The sequence below is a fragment of the Notamacropus eugenii genome, chromosome 1, assembly GCF_028372415.1.
Source record: "Notamacropus eugenii isolate mMacEug1 chromosome 1, mMacEug1.pri_v2, whole genome shotgun sequence".
Taxonomy (NCBI): domain Eukaryota; kingdom Metazoa; phylum Chordata; class Mammalia; order Diprotodontia; family Macropodidae; genus Notamacropus; species Notamacropus eugenii.
Window position 1 is genome coordinate 443,564,872 of NC_092872.1, and position 20,089 is coordinate 443,584,960.

General features: G+C 47.1%; 1 protein-coding gene across 2 annotated transcripts in view; it reads right to left on the reverse strand.

Annotated features, from left to right (window-relative positions):
- Window positions 1-19,490, reverse strand: part of LHX6 (LIM homeobox 6) — a 38,169-nt gene extending 18,679 nt beyond the window's left edge. For both annotated transcript variants that reach the window (XM_072631819.1, XM_072631818.1), the window contains exons 1-5: window positions 19,074-19,490; window positions 17,810-17,881; window positions 17,175-17,357; window positions 16,548-16,669; window positions 673-893 (exon numbers count right to left, since the gene is read on the reverse strand). In XM_072631819.1, coding sequence (XP_072487920.1) covers window positions 673-893; window positions 16,548-16,669; window positions 17,175-17,357; window positions 17,810-17,881; window positions 19,074-19,154 — 679 coding nt within the window. In that variant the 5' untranslated portion in view covers window positions 19,155-19,490. The remainder of the gene's footprint in view (window positions 1-672; window positions 894-16,547; window positions 16,670-17,174; window positions 17,358-17,809; window positions 17,882-19,073) is intronic.
- Between the last annotated feature and the right edge of the window lie 599 nt (window positions 19,491-20,089).

Here is a 20,089-nt window from a genome sequence, read left to right on the forward strand (position 1 = left end):
CATGGCAACATCAGGTACTTCAAGTCACAAGGGGTGGGGAAAGCAGCAAGGTGGGAACACAGGGTCAGACTGCCTGAGAGAGCAGTAGGGAGCCTAGTGTCTTATAGAGTGTCAGAGCAATAATTTGAACTCGGTCTTTTGATTCTTGATTCTGAGTCCTGGGCATTTCCCCCTCCCCCACATACCATAGCTCTAACGTCTACGTTTTAAGCTCTTTAAGCTCTTCTAGAGCTAATAACCTAGTGGCAAAGGTCCCTTCATGCTCTAATATTCTGTGGACTCTTCCAGTTCTATCATGCTATGGCTCAATGTCCTTTCCAACTCTAACATGCTACATTCTAAACTTCCTTCCTGTTCTAAACAGGCTATGTTCTAAGCTCTCTTCCTGCTTTAACATGCCATTCTGAGCTTCCTTTGAGCTCTAACACGGCGATCTAATATCCTTTCCAGCTCTGACAGACTGTTATAGATAGGGGTAAGTGCAGAGGTGGATCCTACATTGTGAATTCCTTCCCTGGAAAGGGGAGGGCACAGAAAGGGCCTGACCCCCTTTCCCCCAACATTCAGCCCGTGGCCCAGTCTCCTGAGGACAACCCCAGGGGGATTTGAGAAAAGAATGTAGTGCCCAAGAGGCTGAAAGAGTTTGGAGGTAGGGGATTAGGGGATGGATACCGTTTTCAGCTGCTCTCTTGAGGTTCTCGATCATAGTGTCGTAGTGGATGCGGCACAACACCTTCTCCTCCACCAGCCCGAACTCCTCGCCTGTGGAGAGCTGCCGCTTGCAGGAGAAGCAGGCAAAACAGGCCAGGTGGTAAGCATTGCCCCGTGCCCGTCGCACCCAGTCACTGGCAAAGATCTGGCGGCCACACCGGGCACACTTGGTACCGAACCGGCTGGAAGAGAGAGAAGGGAAGGAGCTGGAACTCAAGGCATTGGAGAAGGAGGCATCTTTACTAATGTGTCAGTTTCTGTGTTCACCTTGATCTCACCGCTGTCATTACTTGTAAATAACAATAAGGGTAATCATAATAATAACTTCCCTTTCTGTTGTCCTCTGAGTTTTCCTCACAACTCCCCTTTTGAACTGAGAGGCATCTTAGCATAGTAGATAGGGGGACAGCTTTGACCTCAGGAAGACGGGTTCAAGTGCTGCCTCTGAAACATACTTGACTGAACAAGTCATTTAATCTCTGGGTGCCCCATGCAGTTCCTTAAGGCTGCAAATTATTGATAAGTTACCATGGTGAAGGGAGTTTCCATACAGAGAGTTTCTCCAAGATGATGAAAACATAGCATAACTCTGATCAAAGAGTCCACTGGAGTCCAGTGGCACATGTATTACTAATTCTGTTTTACAAATAGAGAAATTGAGGCTTAGAGAGGCTAAGTTGCTAAATGCCTTGCTAAAAGTCACATAGGTCCTTATTCTTGTCTCTTAATCCTCTCAAGAACCCTGAGGAATAGGTTGTAAAAGTTGTATTATTTTCATTTTACAGATGGTAAGACTGAGGCTTGGAAATGCAAAATGACTTGCCGAATCTCTCAGAAGCTGAATTGGTGTATGTGGCAGGGCAAGATGTCAAGAAGCCAAGGTCTGTTGAGGCTGAAGACCAGACAGACAACATTGTCATCAGCCAAGGTGACTAAGAAAAACCAAAAATAACTTAGTTTTAGTTAACATTTAAACCAGCTGAGCTTGCTGAAGCATAGTGAGAGTCAGGGCAGAAAATGAGATGACAAAAGGCTCTACGGTACCGAAGAATAAGTACTGATATTCTATGTTTGCTACTCTGACTCACAATTATATAGTATATTTGAATTAGAAAGCACTTCACAAAGGTGGTGCAAAATATGATTGTCCCCACTTTACAGATAAGGAAGTTGAGGTTCAGGGGAGTGACTTAGCTCAGACTTCCAACCCAGGACTAATTCTTAGTCTAACACTTTAGAATTATAGAATTTAGGACGGGAAAGGCTGTGAAGATTATCTAACACAAGCCATTCATTTTAAGATAAGGAAAAAAGAGACACTGGGAGAGGAAGGAACTTGCCTAGGGTAGTAAGCAGAGTTAAGACTTGAATCCAAGTTCTTTAATTCCAAATCTTGTGTTCTTTCCCACACATTCCACTGGGGTTGGGGGTGGGGTGGAGAGGAAGGGTTGGAGGAAGACTAAGACAAGGAATTCTTTGGGATCATTGCTTTACAATGAATTAGGTGTTTTTTATGCATATTGTTACATTCAACAAGATGGAAAATTGATCTGGGGTAAGAGAAACGGGGCTAAGGAGAGGGAGATATTCCAGGGGTCAGAGGGTATGTTTCTTTTGCATTTGGGCCTTTCAGGAAAATTAACATTATTTGGAAAGATGTAGGTGCTTTAAGAAGAAACTGTGCCTAGGTCTTGCCTGTAGATCTGCAATGAAATAATTGTGTAATAGGTAGAAAAAATACCAGACTCAGAGTCAAGACACTTGAATTTGGGTTCTGCCATTTATTAGCTGTGTTACCAAAAGCATTCCCTCTATGCACCTCAGTTTCCTCACATGTAAAATGAATAAGTTGTAGAAAAATTTCGACCCAGGGCTGTCTTGATCAGTCTCACTATGTGATCTTGGGCAAATCACCTTATCTTTCTTTGTAAAACATCTGTAAAATGAAATCCTATTCCATTCTAAGGTCCCTCCTGCTTTACTCTGTGTTCTACATTTTAACATTCTGTATTCTAATGTTCCTTTCTGCTCTAGCATTTTATGTTCTAAAGTCCCTGCCAATTCTATGTTTTATATTTGGACATCCTATAAAATAAAAACATTTCTTTGTTCACTGTGATATCCATAAGCCAGTTGGTGGACAGTAAAAGGGTGAAGAGAAAGTAACCTGAGAAAGCAGCTGAGTGCTGGGGACATCATGTATTCTCTGGACTGAGGACTTAGGGTAGAAACTCCTAGAGGAGTTCCTGAAGGAGCATAAAACAAAAATAAACCCCTCTCCTCCCCTCCCCTCCCCTCCCACAAACACATTCAGAAAAGACAACTAACTGTACAAGTCTTAGAGTTTAGGATCCAAGGTGAAGGAGGGCCCAAGATGAATATGAACAAATTCATAATTTATGAGAATGAAGCATACAGAGGAAAGTTGAGGTAAGGTTAACATAGAAAGGCTCATAGGAGCATGCGACCATGGATTTAGAGCTAAAAGGACATTTAAAATATTAAGTCCAACCCCTCTCATTTTATAGACAAGGAAATTAAAGTTGAAAGAGGTTACTCAATTTGCCCATCTCCTGTGGGGTTTGAACCTCCATCTTCTTGGCTCCAGGTCCAGTACTCTTTCTATACATTATTCTGCCTTAATCATATCTCAGAGGCTCCCAATTCTATGGGAGGTGGCAGACAAAATTGGTCATGGTCAGCCTTACTCCCCACCCAAGTGACCCATTTTAGGTCCAAGTTTGGAACTTATTGTCCCCCCAAAAAACACTCTCTGGCACCTGAAGAGGAGAACAGAACCAGGGGCCAAGGGCAAGGGGCCATGGTTGATTTTTCAGAATGTCTGACATCATTTTCCATTGGGGAACTTATTTAAGTTGTTTAAAATGTTTTCATTGTGTATATTCAATGGTGTCACTGGGGAGTGAGGGGCGCAGCTAATTAAAACAAGACTGTGGTCTGTGTGTGTGTGCATGTGTTCATGTGTGTGCATGCATGTGTGTGCTCTGGTCTGTGTAATCCATGTGTCTGTGCAGTATGTGTGCTGCTGTGTGGATACTTCTGTGTACTCTACCTTTGTGTATCTATGTGAATCTCTGTGTTTTAGGACATCTGAGTGTGTCTCCATATATGTGTCTCTGTGTACGTATACACACACCCATATGCATGTCCCTGTCTTATCTATGTGTATTTGCACATATAATATATGTGTGTATGTCCCTATTCTCTTTGTGAAAATGTGAATGAATATGTGTGTTTCTGCATGATGCATGGGCACCTCTCTGTGCCTGCAAATCTAGGCTTCTGTGTTTGTGACCCCTTGCCTGCGTACCCTCGTTTCTATGTTTCTATGTACTTGGGTTTGTGGGGCGTTTGGTCTCTGTGTCTATTTGTCTCCATGTGTATGTGGTTTGGTATCTCTAAGTCTTATGCACCTATGTGTGTCCCTGTCTGTGCCCAAGGGTGTTTCCATATGCATACATGTGACTGTCCTTGCATTTGTATGTAGCAAGCAGTGTTGGAGCCTCTTTGTGGGTCTTCATGTCCATGTGTATCGGCCACTCCGGTCTCTGTGTCAGATGTGAGTCTTGCCTCACTCTCCAGACCAAGCAGGGAGAGGGCAATTTTTACTTTCCCTCCTTCCATTCCTTCCAAGGCTAGAGATCTCCTCTTCGCTATTTCTGCACCTCCCCACTGTGATCTCCGCAAGTCTCAGCTCCCTAACCAGCCCCACTCCATCCCCACACTCAAAAACCTCCTGCCCTTGGGGCCTTTGGGGACTGGGTATGGAGTCTTAGAGCAGCGGAGCCAGTGAGTGAAGGGTCCTGGTCCCGCTTGCTGCTCGCTTTCAAATTCACAGTAATTATAGGCAGCTTTGAGCCCATAACAACGCACGGATTATTCTCTAGGATGGAAGAGGCCCCATTAGCCGATGCTCCTCTAATTAGCAGTCTCGAGGAAGGACGATCCTACGGTGTATTTAAATGATTAATCACAGAGCCATTTGGAAGAAGAAACAAGAAGCAGAGAAAGTGGGGTGTGGTGATTTTTCCCCCTTACTTGACCGCCTCACACAAAACTCCCCGGAAAACGGAAGAAGGCAAAGCCACGGTTAATCGGAAGCATCGCTACCCACAACGTTTAATTCAGCGGGTGCATCTTCCAAGAAACTTTCGTTGCAAGCTGACGCCAGCCTATGGGGCATTGGTTCCGACTCACAGTAAATACAGATTCTCCCAGAAAAGCGCTTACTCCTCTCCCCGCGGCGGGGAATCCACTGTCAGAGAAGTAGGGAAGGAAAGAGCGATGGGTCTTTCGCTCCCTTTTGCCAGCCTCACCACAGGATTTAGCTTCAGAATCAGAAAGAGAGACACATTATGGTTTATTTTGTTGAGAGGTGAGTCAGTCAGGTGTTGTGTAAAGAGCCTTGGTCTGGAAAATAGCAATTAACTGGGTTCCAGCTGTGATATTCAGTAAGTTACTTCAGTTCTCTGAGCCTCAGTTTCCCCAATAATAAAACGTAAATGACAGTGCTTGCACCCCCGAATTCAAGCGCTATTTAAAAGCAAGCTATCATTATTAAGTTAGCTTTTGGAGGATGGAAAGCAGACTCAGAGGGACTGAGAAAGGGTTATAGGTAGGGAGCTCTCTGAGGGAGGGGATCTTGAAGACACTGGCGCTTTGGTACTCCCTGATTGTAATTGTCGCATTTAACAGCAATGATAATTCCCAGCCTTAACGGGAATATTGCTGTGTCTAAAATCTGAGATTCCAGTTTCTATCTTTGATTCTTAGTCCTCCGCCCTAGCCCTGCAATATCCTTGGAGACGGGAAGGGGCTCCGTGCACGGGTACCTGGACCCGGGCTCCCCCGTCCTCATCTCCCCAGAATTCACTTGGGCCCCTGGCTCTAAAGGGAGTCTGACAGCAAGGAGCTCATTCGGGCTCAATCCTAGGGTTGTTGAGTTGGACCTTCTCTTCTGCTGTCCCAAGTAGGCGGCTAATCCATTAACCTCAAGGGGCCCACAAAGCTTTCAAGGAAGGAGGCCGAGCCCAGATGCCATTCACAAACCACCCATCTCTCCAACTACCTCCATTCCGCGAGTCCCCAGTGCACCGGTCCAAAATCACCGGACGTTTGAAGTGGAAGGAGACCTTAGAGATCGTCTAGGCTAGGCCAACCTGCTCATTTTACAGATGAGGAAACTAAAGTCAAGAAAAATAACAACGGTCACACAGCTAGTTAGACCCAGAGACAGGGTCTAATTCAGTCTCCTGAGTCCAGAGTTCCTTCTGGACTTCCTCTCAGAGAACTCTCCTGAGACCTTTCAATTATCAGAAGTCCTCACAGAACGTTATTATTAACTCTGCTAATAATCCATACACTCAAACATCGAAGTTTCCATCATCAAAAAACTCGAGACAGACCCGGTGTCGGACCGTTTTCTCCCCAAAAGCTCCCGGCAGCTGAGACCTCTGCCCTGGCGCCTGAAGCGCATCAATTAACCGCTCTGTTCCAGATAACGAAATCCCTCCCAGACTAGCCTCCCGAAGTTCGGATCCCGCCAAACTGGCAGCGCCAAGACCCTCTGTCCTCGGACCCGCGAACTCCCGTCCCGTGGGTTCGCTGCTGTGGAGGTTTTCGATGTTCTGTTCCTTCACCCCGTGCTGCCCAAGAGCAGCATCCTCAGCGACCTCTTTCAACCCGTCCTGTGGATTCGGTGGATTGATGAACCTCACGACCTCTGCTACACGCCTGGCCTCCACAGCTCCAAGTCCGCCAGTTCTTCTGCCCTCGGGCCGAAATCAGACCTTGCGTGCAGAGGCCCGGAAGGCGAATACTGTCCTACCCTCGACAGAAGAGCCAAGGTTGGCTGTCCATTCACCTCACTGGGATCAAGGTTATTTCCTAGAGCCGCTCGTATCAGCTCGCCCGATCCACCCTAATTCCGGGAACAACGAAATCGTCCCCGCGAACTAAACGAAACAAAAATTAAACTGCAAAATACTTGCATAGGGTGGGCCGGGGCGGGGGGGGGGGGGGAATCTAGCTATTATTTGATATTTTTAATCGACCTCCTCAAAACTCGATTCCCCAAAGTGTGAGTAGGAGGGTGCATCGGGACAGAGAACTGGGGCTAGAGGTTCAGAAGTGAAGATAGTTAAGGCTTAGGAGCTCTGTGCTGTCTTACAGACAAAAGGAGGGGGACGCAGCTCTGAGGAATAGAGGTGGGTAGGGGACTGGGACTGGGTGAATTGTAGGTACATGTTGATCATCGCAATAGACATTTGGGTTATGGGGAGCGGGACTGAGACACAGGGAGGCCCGGGGCTGAGAGAAGTGCCGAGGTAAGGCTGGAGAACGCCCCGAAGGATGGCAATGTTGAACCGTACGAAGGAGCACCGGCTAAGGAGAGACGGGCTGTAGAAGGGAGAGTTATGTGGGGCAGTTAAGACATCGAGAAGTAAGACCCGGCCTTCTAAGGAGCTGTAGAACATCCGGAAGTAGTAGCGGAGCTGAAGGGCTGGGGACTGAGCATTGCGGCGCGGTGGGAAACAGATCGGCTAGAAGTTGTGCTAGGGCGCTACAGAATTTGAAGCAACGCAGAACCTAGGGACACTCATAGTCTGGGGTTGTAAGACATGAGTCTGAGGTGCTGGTCTGAGAGAAACCCACGAAGCAGGAGAGCGCGGGGCTGAGGCTCACGGGGTTGAGAAATCCACACGCGAAGAAAGTACCGCACTGAGGTACTGAGGAACAAGAACCCGGGCAAGCAGTTGGGTTCGTAGAAGTCAAACAAGCTCTAACCCAAAGTACGTTGATATATTCAGGGGCAAGATTTGCAGACTGTAGGACACTGATCTGAGCGTAGAGGGAAGAGCTCCCGGATTCGAAGTTATAGGGCGCAAAGCGGGGCAGAACTTTAAGACTGAGCGACGCGGTGCTCAAGGCCCAGGCTTACAGGACTGAGGGACCCAGATCCACCTGGGGCTGTAAGATGTGCAGTGGCTCGGGGCTGAGGGGAGAAGAGAAGAGGTGTTGTAGGGGGAGGAGAGATGCTGCGCTGGGTAATACGAGTCTAAGAGGCTGGAAAGCTGTAGGATTTGCAGCAGCGGCCGCGCTGTGGGACAGATCGGCCTGGAGCCAAAAATCTGAGCAGCGGCGCGGGGCTGAGTGGCCTGGCGCTGGGTGCCACGGGTTGTGGCGCGCGTTTGTAGAACACGCTGCTGGGCTGCTCAGAGGAGCGCCGGGCCAGTGCCGCTGTAAGGAGATGCGCAGGGAAGTAGGATTCGGAGGTGAGAGATTGAGTGACTTCCTTTATTCCGGAAGGAGACTCGCTGAAAGTTCCAAATGGATTAATTCAGGGAACAAGGAAGGGGAGAGAGATAGGTAGGTATAAGGAGCCCCAGGGAATGTGTGACTGATTCCAGGTAGGACTCTGGTAAATAAGATTCGTGATCTGAACTGGTCGTCCGGGTGGTCGTGGACAGATTGAATCTAGTCCTGGGCCTTATGGGGAAGGCAGTTCTCCAACTGAGTAGTCTGAGTTGTATAGGGGAGGAGAAGCACCTTGACTTGAGCTTCCTGGCCCAACCTGGCTGTGAGGCCAGGAGAAAATGCCAAGAAAACATGCCTTTAGAATCTCCCAGCCCCTCCGTATCCCTCCTGTAGTCTGACCTTCAGTCAGCTTGATAGCTAGCACAGAGAAAAGGGCACAGAGGGGCAGGTCAAGACGTACAGGTTCTGGTCTTCCATCTGCTACTCCCTTGCTATATGACCTTGAGTAAGCCCCTTCAATTCTCTGGGCCTCCATTTAAATTTCTATTAAATAGGAAAAATAATCCCTACCCTATCTTCTCTAAAGGATTGTTGTGAGGTTCAGATGAGATGATGGATGAGGGAAGCACTTAAATGCTCCCCTCAAATGTGAAAAGTCAGTTTCTTTTTTAGAATATCCCATGGCCTACCGACAGGATCTTGTACCGAAAGGATCCAAAGTAAGACTCACTGATCCAGGATATAGGAAGCTGCAGGCTCATCCTTAACCCTTCTATGGTAAGGAGGAAGAGGAAGGAGGAAGGGGGAGAGAGAGAGAGAGAGAGAGAGACAGAGAGAGAGAGAGAGAGACAGAGAGACAGAGAGACAGAGAGAGACAGACAGAGAGAGAGAGACAGAGACAGAGACAGACAGAGAGACAGAGAGAGAGAGAGACAGACAGACACAGAGACAGAGAGACAGAGTAAGAGACAGAGAGAGACAGAGACAGAGACATAGAGACAGAGACAGAGAGAGAGAGAGGGAAAGAGAGAGAGGGAAAGAGAGAGAGGTAGAGAGAGAGAGAGAATATGTAAAAGGAGGAGGGATCACTGGCTTAGAACCTAAGGTGAAGAGGCAGGAAAGAGAAACTGAGTAATTAAATTGAGAGAATTGATAGAAGGATGGGTCAACTTAGGTACTAATTTGTTGAAAAGTTCTGACCTCAGAGAGCATTATTCATGCCCAATGGCTTAGGGAGGAGTGCAGAGCTTGAAGTGATTTTTAAGTCCCTTCCATCTCCAATATTGTTTCAACATTCTGTCTTCTAAAATTTCTTTCATCTCTGACATTCTATATTCTAAAATTGTACTGAAGTGCCTTCCAGGTCTGATATTTTGTTTTATCTTCAAGACAGTGTGGTTAACATTTATTACTTTGCCCTCAGCCTGGGTTATGGCCGTGAGACTATGGGGGTTGTGAGAGAGGATGCCTAGGAAGGGAAGTTGATATGAACCACCTGGTAAAGAACACTGCATCAGGAGACTAGGTAATACGGCTGGGATATAGAGTTCCCACCTCTGTGCCAGCCCATGGAGCTGGAACTATGGAAAATATAAAGTATGGATGCCTAGAACTACTTCACAATGATACCCCCAAAGAAACCTTTATTTAATGTAAGAGAGGTTAACTCCTCAGCAAGCTTACTGATTTTATTTTGTGGTAGCTTTCATGCTCTATTAATGGTGTGTGTGTGTATTTGTGTGTGTGTGTGTGTGTGTGTGTGTGTGTGTGCAGAATTGTTTTTTTGAGAGCTGGAAGGTATCTTAAAGATCAACCACTTTAACCTGTTTATTTTACAGTTGAGGAAACTGAGGCCTAGGGAGGAAAAATGATTTCTCTAAGATCACATCAAGCTAGCAGTAGAGTCAGGTTTAGCATACAGATCTACTCACTCTAAGAGCAGTATTCTTTCCTTTATCTCTAGTCTTTCCTGCCTTTTTGATTCCCCTACAGAGTCTGACTTAAAATGAGCCCATGAGCAAAACCAAGTTCATATAATATGAATGAGAAGATACTGGTGGGCTTGCGTTCCAACTGGCTGTTTTGTCTCAGGTCCCATCTTGTAAAATGAAGCAGCTGAATTCTAATCTCCCTTCCAATTCTGACATTCTGAGGCTTTGGTACTGACACATCTAGTCAATTTTCCACTTTCATAGTACTTTATGGCCCTACAGAACAAGTGCTGGATCTGAAGTCCAGGGTCCAAATGTTGATTATGACACTAACTAGTAGTGTGACCTCAGACAAGTCAAGTTAACTGTCTGAGCTTCAGGTTTTCCTCTCTACAAATTAAGAGATAGCAAGACTTTTACTACTTACCTAATGGAGCAGTTAATAAAGAAAAATCTTTGTAAATGTAAAAACATGGAACTGAATAAATGTTGTCCTGAAGGCCCCAAGAGAAGATTGTTCTGGGCCAGTAAGACAGTGAAGTGCCCCCTGATCCAAGCTGGTTTGCCCTGTTGTCTGCTACTACAGTGATGGGGATGGAGGAGAAAATGTAGAAACACCTTTCTTCTAACTCTTCCCAACGTAACATTTATATCTTGGTTTAGGTTTGACGGACACTTTACATACATTATCTCATATGTCACTTGCAAAGTTTGTGAAGTAGGTAAGGCAGTATAATTATTATCCCCAATTTATAGATAACTTGAGAGACATTTGGCACATGAGAGCATTGGGGGCAATTTTGAAAAGTCCAGACAAAACACATGGATTTTTTTTCAGTTGCAACAACACTTTAACTGGGTCTGGGAATGAACCTCAATTTGATAATTTGGCAGAGGAGGTATTGGGAAAGGGAAGGAGAGAACCCAGTCGACCACAGAGCAAAGGCAGAAAATCCAAAGTGAGAGCCAACCAAGCCAAGAGGGCCCCTCCTTCCCACAGAGAGAGACGCTGCTCTGACAGAAGCTGCCAATCCCTGAAAGTCAATAAACCCGGGGCTGTCAGAACTGGGACCCTAAGGGGTGGGGTCCTTGGCCCTTTGGGAGGATCTGAGGAAAAAAAGTCAGGAACTAAAAGGGTAGGGCTGACAGCAGCCCCACAGAAGAATGCCAGCCAATGAACTGGGTACATTTCCCCCTCCTCACTTTCAGGCGTCGGGAGACCCTGAGAAGTCAGTGATGCCAACATTCTATCCCCCAAGTCAGCCAGTTCCAGTAATTCCCCCACTATCTGAAAGTAAAGTGTGATCAAGAAAACTGCTCCCTCCCCTGAGAATCACAGGCTATTGGGGTTAGAAGAAGCCAAGGTTAGAGTTGGAAGAGAACTCAGAACACAGAATGTTAGAGTTCAAAGGGAGGTTAGATCATCCAGGGCAACTCACTCTTTTTGTAGATGAAGAAACCAAAGACCAGAAATGGATTTCCCAAGGTCATTCGGGTAATAAGTAGCACACAGCATGTTAAAGCAGAGAACATTAGAACAGGAAATGACCTTAGAGATATGGAGTGCCAATCCTTTGTTTGACAGATTAAAAAACTGAGGCCCAGAACCTGTGAGGGGAAGGGGGAGGGAAGATGAAGCAACATGTTCAAGTTTGCATAGAAAATTAAGTGACTGAGTCAAGATCAGAACCTGGGTCTCCCTATTTCCCTGGGGTATCACAGTCAGAGCAGAAACGTCCCATTGGAAGGGAGCAGGGACGGCAAAATGTCACTCTGGCCTCCCTTGATTCTTCTGGGGAAGTTTCCTTTGAGATCTAGAGGACTGATCTTGGTTCCTCTAGTAGAAGCTACCTAAGGAACTTGACCATAAACTAGGACAGAGCCTTTTCCAAGCAGGGGTAAGAGACCCCAGTACAACTGTTCCCTCCTCACAGAGACAGAGTTCATCAAGTTGTTCTTGTGCAAGGAGTCCACAGGCATGCAAACACATGCATGGCATGTGCACACACAAACCTACAGAGATGTATCCATTCACCTACACATACACAACAGAGAAATTTGCATACAGAGTCATGAAGATTGAAACTCATACACACGCTTTTCCACACACATACACACAAACACACACAGTCTCACAGAGTAATTCTTTCACACAATACAAATTCTCAGAGACATACAGAAACCTCTTTTTGCACAGACTCAAACACAGAGATGCTCTTATACAGAGACAGATCTACAGACTCATCCTCACATAAACTCAGAAGCAAAGTCTGTCACACAAACAAGCACACAAACATGCTTATTCTCACACAGACCCAGATTCACATGAAAATATATCTGTACTCACAAAAGCACACACAGGCCAGGGTTGGGGCTATGGGTGGGTGGGGGATACAGAAGAGGTTATGGGCCCTAGAATGTCTGTGGTTCTTCAGACATGGACCCTAACCTACCATTGGAGGCCTTCTCTTTCCACAGTCAGAGAAAATGGGTTTCCAAGAGGGAGCCAGGAAGTGAATAGGAAGTTTTGTTTCCTCCTGTGCCCCTCCTGTGAGGGGTGGGACACGACATCCCTTCTTCCTATTCCCACCCCCATCTTCCACATGCCTAGATACATGTGAGACACATTCTCTCATGCCTACCCAGATACACACACATACTTACCACCTCACTTGACACATGGTCATATGCCCTGATATGCACACACATACACAGTCATATTTATCCTGCTGCACACGACCATGCACTATACCACCTTGTATGCACACATATGCCTAAACATATACAAAAGATCCTAATAGCACAGATTTATAACTTGAAGGGATCTCAAGAAGTCATTTTATAGATGAGGAAACTAAGGCCCAGAGAGAGAAATATCTTGCATAGGATCATGTATTTAGTGGGAAGATCTGGAAATTTAATTTAGGCACTCTGATTCGAAACCTAGTGTTTTTCCCAACACCCCATACTACCTCCTCTACATGCCTTAACATACATGCACATTCTTGATGTATATATATATATCCCAAATCACCTGACAAATACATACATGTTCATGCCTACACATATAGACATATATACTCATTCTCCCATTCCCCCCACCACACATCTTACACACACACACACACACACACACACACACACACACACACACACACACACTGAGTTGTGAAGCAAACCAAGGCTTATTATGCCATAATCCCAGTTTGACCTCTGGTTTTTCCTACCAGATGTTGTGGGGAACCCTTATCCACCCCACAAACCCTCTATCCAAGGGTCCTAGTGTTAAAGCCACTGGGAGCAACTACCACAAACACCAAGGAGTTTTTCTATGGGTGTATCAAGATGTTACAAGAGAAGGCGCCAACCACTGCGCTATCTTCCCTTCCTGCAACTCAACTTTTTTGGCTAATCTATTTTATAAATCATTCATTTTAAAGACTCCTTATTCTTAAATAAGGCATCTTGTAAGTGGATCAGTGAGAGGAGTCTCTTATCTACTGGGTGACATTGGTCAAGTCATCTCTCCTTTCTGGGCCCTGTGTGTAAAATTAGCATGTTGGACTATAAAATCTCTAATGTCCCTACCAACTCTAGATTCTGTGACATACAACAAAGACCATAATGGTACACTCCCATGATATGCATACCAAAAGCCAACAAGAGCCTCCTGGAAAGGTGGACAGAAGTCAGGGGGATGTGGAAAAGGCAGAGACCAGACTAGACTCTTAGAACTCAACCTTAGCCCTTTGACCTTGGATGTTTCTCCAAACCCATACACAGAATCTCTGTCCCTCTCTTCAGAGTCCTTCTAGCTCCAAAGACCTGTTCTTGCAAAAAGACTCCCCTCAGTCTCCTTTCTCTCAACTTCATTCCATTCTTGATCCACTAAAGTGATTTTTCTAAAGTGCAGGTCTGATCATATCATCCTCCTATTCAATAAACTCCAGTGGCTTCCTTTTGCCTCTAGAATCAAATACAAAATGCTCTATTTGGCATTCAAAGCCCTTCCTACCTTTACTTTGACACATATTCTTTGATCCAGTGACAGGGACCTCCTGACTGTTCCATGAACAAGACTCTCCTTTTAGCTCTGGGCATTTTCTCTGGCTGTCCCCCATGCCTGGAATGCTATCCTTTCTTCAATCTAATGTCTCACCTTCTACAAGAAGCCTTCCCCAACCCCTCTTAATTCCATTGCCTTCGCTCTGTTGTCTTTTTATCCCGTATATGGCTTGTTTTGTATATATTTGTTCTCATGTTGTCTTTCCCATTAGATTGTAAGATCTTTGAGAGCAAAGACTGTCTTTTGTCACTTTTTTTTGTATCCCTATTGCTTAGCATAGTGCCTGCTTGGCACTTAGTTGGTGCTTAATATGTGATTATTGATTGACTCTTGGTAAGTCACTTGCTTTCTCTGAACATCAGCTACTTCATCTGTAAAATAAGATTTGACTAAATGATTTCCTAAGTCCCTGTTCCCTCTAAACTCTGAAAATCACTTTACCATGTCTGTTTTATTATTTGTGAACTGGAGATAACAGTCCTATGGTATACTGGAATTGGTATACAATCCTGTGGTATACTGGAAAGATGACTAGATGTGAAGGAAGAGAACCCAAGTTCAGTATCCAGCTCTGTCGCTCAAATCTCTGACCGTGAATAAGAAATTTAGCTTTCCTGGGCCATAGTTTCCTCATCTGTAAAATGAGGGGGTTGGACCATATGACTTTTAAGGCCCCTTCTAGCTATAAATACATGCTTGCATGATGCTACCAACCTCACAGAGTTGTTGTGATAAAAGCACTTTGACTATGATAAAGGGTATTTACCATTACTATTTCTATAATTATTATCGTATCATCACCGCCATCATGGGGAAGCCTGGGTAGGGGTGGGTGTAGATAGAAGGGAGAATCTTTTCAGTTGAAACTAATCCTTCACTAAGGAAGGAAAAGCTTCCTCTTTCCCTCATCTGCTAATGTGTAGGTTGTGTGTTCCAGAGCCTGACTAAAATGTCACCCCTCCCCCAATCTCCCAGCTTCCTAATAGTGGGGGTGGGGCAGGACTGCAGCATCCTTCCTTCTGTGAGTGAAGAAGATAATTCTCTTTTCCTGGGTGCCTCAGCTCCATAAGAAATGGGTAGCCCAGGTATCCCTCTTCCATGTAAAGGCTCTGCCCTTTAAATGACCTCTGCCCCAAAGGGTGACCCTTGTCACAGTTAAGGTTGAGACCAACCTTGCCTAAGGAACCACAGGACTGAATTTTACGACATAGTGAAAAAAGCATGGAATTTGGAGAAAGGTTGATGTAGGTCCCAACCCTAGTTCTGACACTTGATGACCTAGAGCAAGTCACACATTGGGCTGCAGTTTTCACATACCAAACACGAAGTCCTTTTCAGCTCTAATACTGTGTGTTTTAAAAGTCCCTTCCAATGGTGACATTCAATGTTTTAAATTCCCTGTTTTAGCATTTTGTAATTCTTTTCTCTTTAGTGGGGGAGAGTAAGGACAAAAAAGAAGAGGGGGTGCAGACTAACCCCTAGGCCCACCAAAATACTCTGCCTTTCCAATACTGGCAAGGAGAGTAATCCCAATGTCTGAAGCAGATAGGGAATAGATTTGTTATAGGTGGAGGATAAGGTTGGTGGGGGCTTAGAGGAAAATATCTTCTTGTCTCCCTCCTCACTCCTTTCCATAGGAGTTCCTTTCATCCTCCCACAACATCTAGCCCTCTACAGGGGTCCTTTGAGGGGAAATAGAAAATGATAACGGAGCTGATTGCAGGTGGAGGGATAAACACCTCTTTCTCCATCCCCCTCCTACAAATATAGGTCTCTCTGTTCTGTGCCATTTCAGAGTCCTTGGCCATTCACTAGTGCTATAGGTTCTCAAGGATATAAATTTGTCAAGGGTGGAAAGAGATTGACTTCATTGATCCCTTGCACCAGTTCCAACTAGAGGGAGCCTGGGACTCCCAAATTGCTAGTCTTTCCTCTCTGGCCCAACCAAAATCCCGGACTCCCAGGTCTCAGTGAGTGGTTCATATATCCGCTGATCTTCCTCAGGAGGAAAGGGTCAGAGCCCAGAAGAGGGAAGGTGCCCACCAAGTGCCAGGGAGAGCTCTAAGGGAGCCTCCCCTTCCCCCACCTCATTGGTTCTCCAAATAGAGCGGTAGCATCACTGCCCCATTCCGTAATTCGTCCCATGAAGCAAGGTGATATGGAACTCCCTCTGGGTGGCAGACTGGGGACCCCCTCCTCCAATTCAGGCGTGCTTTTTCAGGTGATGCTTCTCAGGCGTAACCCTTCCTTTTTTTTTTTTTTTTTAAACACTGCTCTCTCCATCAGCCTCTGTGGCCCCGGCGACAACTGCATAACTGAGTTGTCTGTCGCCACAAGCGGGTCCCTTCTAGCTTGGGAAGTTGGCTGAGGATACTACTGGGACGGCTGCAGCTTGCCCTCTTCCCTCTTTTCTCCCCAGGACGCAGAAAGCTCTTGGAAGTACCCTCTCTTTAGGCACACGGCGACATTCCCAGCCCCCATCCCAACCCTCTCTCCGTTTTCCCAGAGCTGCCAGATTCAAAGATCGAGGCCCCTAGCTCTCCGGGCGCCTCAGTTCCTACCTGAAATAGTCCATTTTGCAGAAGATTTCCTTGTTTTTAATGTAGCAGCTGTTCTGCTGCCGAAGTGACGTGCGACAGACAGAGCATTCCAGGCATCGCACGTGCCAGATCAAGTTGTTGACCTGGACAGCGGAGATGGGGGAGAGGGAGTAGAGGGGAAGAGAAGAGAAGACAGAGTTGGGACTCAGCTTGGTCTTCGATGTCCCAGTCCTTCCCTGCTTCCCACGGCTGCTCACAACTCCTGGGAGCCGTGTCTCGTGCAGATCCGGGGAAGATGAAAAGGCAGGACACAATTTACTTTTCACCTGTCTTCCGGGCCCACGTTCTAGTCTCAGTTCTGTCGCTAAATAGTTATGCGACCTTGAACAGTCAAGTCATCTACCCTCTCTACCCTCAATTTCTTCCTTTTTCAAATTATAGTATTTTGACTAGATTTTTTACTCCCCTCCCCCTTTTCCAGCTCTGACACCTTATGTTTTAACATTTTATATTCTATGGTTCTTTCCAACTTTGACGTTCTCTCTTTTGTCGTTGTGTGTTCTAGGAACATTCTATGTTCTAAGGTTCTTTCCAGTTGTAACATTCTATATTCCACCTCCGACATTCTCCGACTGTAAGTGCACATACCTTGAGCAGGTAGCGATCGAGAATCTCGAGGCCGCAGCTAGAACAGATGTTTTTGCCCGCGGACGGCACGGAGGAGGAGGCGGAGGGAGGTGAGCAAACTGAAGGGGTGCTGGGCGTGCAAGGAGAAGAGCGTCCTTCGTCCTTGTCTAGGCCCCCGGGCAGAGCATCTGCGTCCGACTGAGCCTGCGAGAAAAGAGAGGAGGGGGAGACGACTGAGTTGGGATTCAAGAAGCCAGTAAGAAGAGCCCCCTCCCCTTTAACCACATTCCCGTTGGGGTGTGGGAGGTGGAAAGGGTGAGGTGCAGATATCAGTACAGTCCCCCTTATTCTCCCTAGGTTGGACTCTGACCTCCACGAGTCATCTGTCGGGAACTGAAGGCAATCGTGCTGGACCCAGGCGTCACTCACTTTGAGCGGGACCAGAGACCGAAGTCTTCCCGGTCAGTAAAGGGGGTCTGTTTTCTCCGTTCCATCACCCCTCCCTCGGGGCAAGGGAGATATGTCTCAACGAAATTTCTTCAGTTCACCCACTCCGGGGAGCCAGGAGTGGGGAAAAGGTGGAGAAAGGGGCGCGGGAGCTACGGATTTGTGTCTGGTGGGGAGCAAGGACCCGGGCGACCTAGGGCCCAGCTTACCATGCTGGGCGGCGCGGTTCCCTCCAGGCAGCGGGAGCTGGCTTTACAGCCCGGCCCTGGCTGAGCCATCACCTTGAGGGGAAAAGATAGAGAGCGGGAGTCACACGCAGCCAGTGAGCCACGGCCAGGAGCCGGCTGTGTCCGCGCTGCGCCTTCCCGCGCCCCCTATATAAGCCGCAGCAAAACAATACCTCAGAACTTTCCAACGGGCATTTAAACCCTTCCCTACAAAAGCGGTGTCTCTTTAATGAAGCAATTTGAATTTGGATGGAATTTTTTTCTCTCCCCCCCTCCCTCCCCGCACTTAACCCGTGGCTCTTGAAGTAATCGCTCCGTTCCCCTGCAATCCAGAGCTCTGAAACACACAAACTACCTGCAATTAGAAATTGTCGTAAATGCCCGAGATAAGAGGTATGGAGGGTGTCAATTCCAGCTGTCAATCAGAAAATGGATCAGACCACCCAAAGAATTGCAAATTTGATTTTTTAATGGTAGTAATTAAAAATCGAATTTTTCTTCTCCTCCTGCCCCCCTCCTCTTGCCCCCCGTCTTCTCTGGCACAAAATGCAGTAAGGGAGAGAGAGAGAGAAAGAGAGAAACCCAAGAGGAGGAGGAACAGCCCGGACCCGCACCGCGAAGCAGCCAAATGGTCCCAGATTTCAGCAGAGCGGGCGCAGGTTCAAGGTCTCTTTGGAAGCAGGGGTGGGGGCGGTAAGAAAGGGGGTAAAAAAGATAAAAGGGAGAAAAAAACGTAGATTAAGGGGAAAGGGGAAAGATACCCACCCCCACTCCACCCCCTTCCCCGACAGAATCCTTCGGCAGCTTGGTATTCAAGGCTCGGAAAAGGGCAGCGGCTTTGGAATTCTGAGCGTTGCATCTCCACAACCCCTCGGCGCATTTGGGTTATTAAGCCCCTATTCAAGCAGACAATACCGAGCTCCCCCCGTCTTGATTCCCTGCTCGTGGCTAAATCGCTTTTTTTTTTTTTTGAGAAATTCCTCAAACATTTGCATAATGTTTGCCGTATTTTCCGATTTCTTTTTGCCCCCCACCCCCGGCCGGCTCCCTCCCGGGTTCCCCCTCCTGTCTCTCTTCCTCCCTCCCCCCCAACCAACCCACTCCCCCACTGGCGGATTTTCTCTCTCCTCCTTGTCCCCCCACCCCACCCCAAACCCTGAGCTCTTGGCGGGCCGGGCGCTCATCTGTTCCCCTGCATCCCAGTCACGTTACTGAGGGGACCCGAGCTGAAGGCGCTAACTCTCACCTGGTCGGCGGGGACCCCTTCTGAAGGGAGGCGACCGCCCGCGGGCGCTGGGGCGGCGCAGTTCTCATGCTTCCAATACATGGGTCCCGGCGAGCGGGCGGGGGACAGAGTCCAAAGAGCCCTTAGCGGCAAGGAGCAGCGAAGGACAGGACAGGACAGGACAGGAGAGGAGAGGAGAGCCAGCCCAGCAGGCTGCCGATCCCCGCGCCCCCGCCCCCTCACACAGCCGGGGTCCCCCCAACAATCCCACGGGCAGACAAGTACAGTCCCGACAAACTTGGAAAGGCCCGTGCCCCCGCCCCTGCTCCTCCTTTGCTCCTCCTGCGCTTCTCTTCCTCCTCCTCCCCTTCTTCTCCTTCCTCCTCTTCCTCCTCTCCTTCTCCTCCCCTCTTTCCCTCCTCCTCTCCTTCCTCCGCCTCTTCTTTTCAGCTCTTTTTTCTCTCCTCTAATCTTAGCCTTCTATTCCTCCTCCTTTCCTTTTCCCTACTCTTTTCCTCCTCTCTTTTTTCCCTCTTTCTTTTTCTCCTCTCCTTTCCCTCTTCTTCCCCCCTCTCCTCTTCCTCCTTGTCTTATGGAAGTGGCAGTTGTTTCATTCTCCACTGGGTTCAAGAAGAGTTCCGGCCTGACCAATCCCCGCTAAGAAGAAATCTAGACACAGACACATACCACACACGCATACATAGGGACATATAGATTTACACTTCAACAGAGACTATACACATACATATGTATGCCACCATATATACCCACCCTTACATATATATCATGTATGTTTCCCATCGAACACATTTGCTCATATGCCGCGTTCACAAATAGACTTTAACACATGCTTATACTGCCACTACATATTGTCAGCCATAAACATACACATTTAGTGTGTGTCCCAGTACAGACATATTTGCGCACACCCTCACATGCTTACCACTCTCCCACCACACACAAAAACACACACACATATAGGCACTCACACCCTTCTACCATGCAACACACATAGAAGACACATATAAATATCCAGA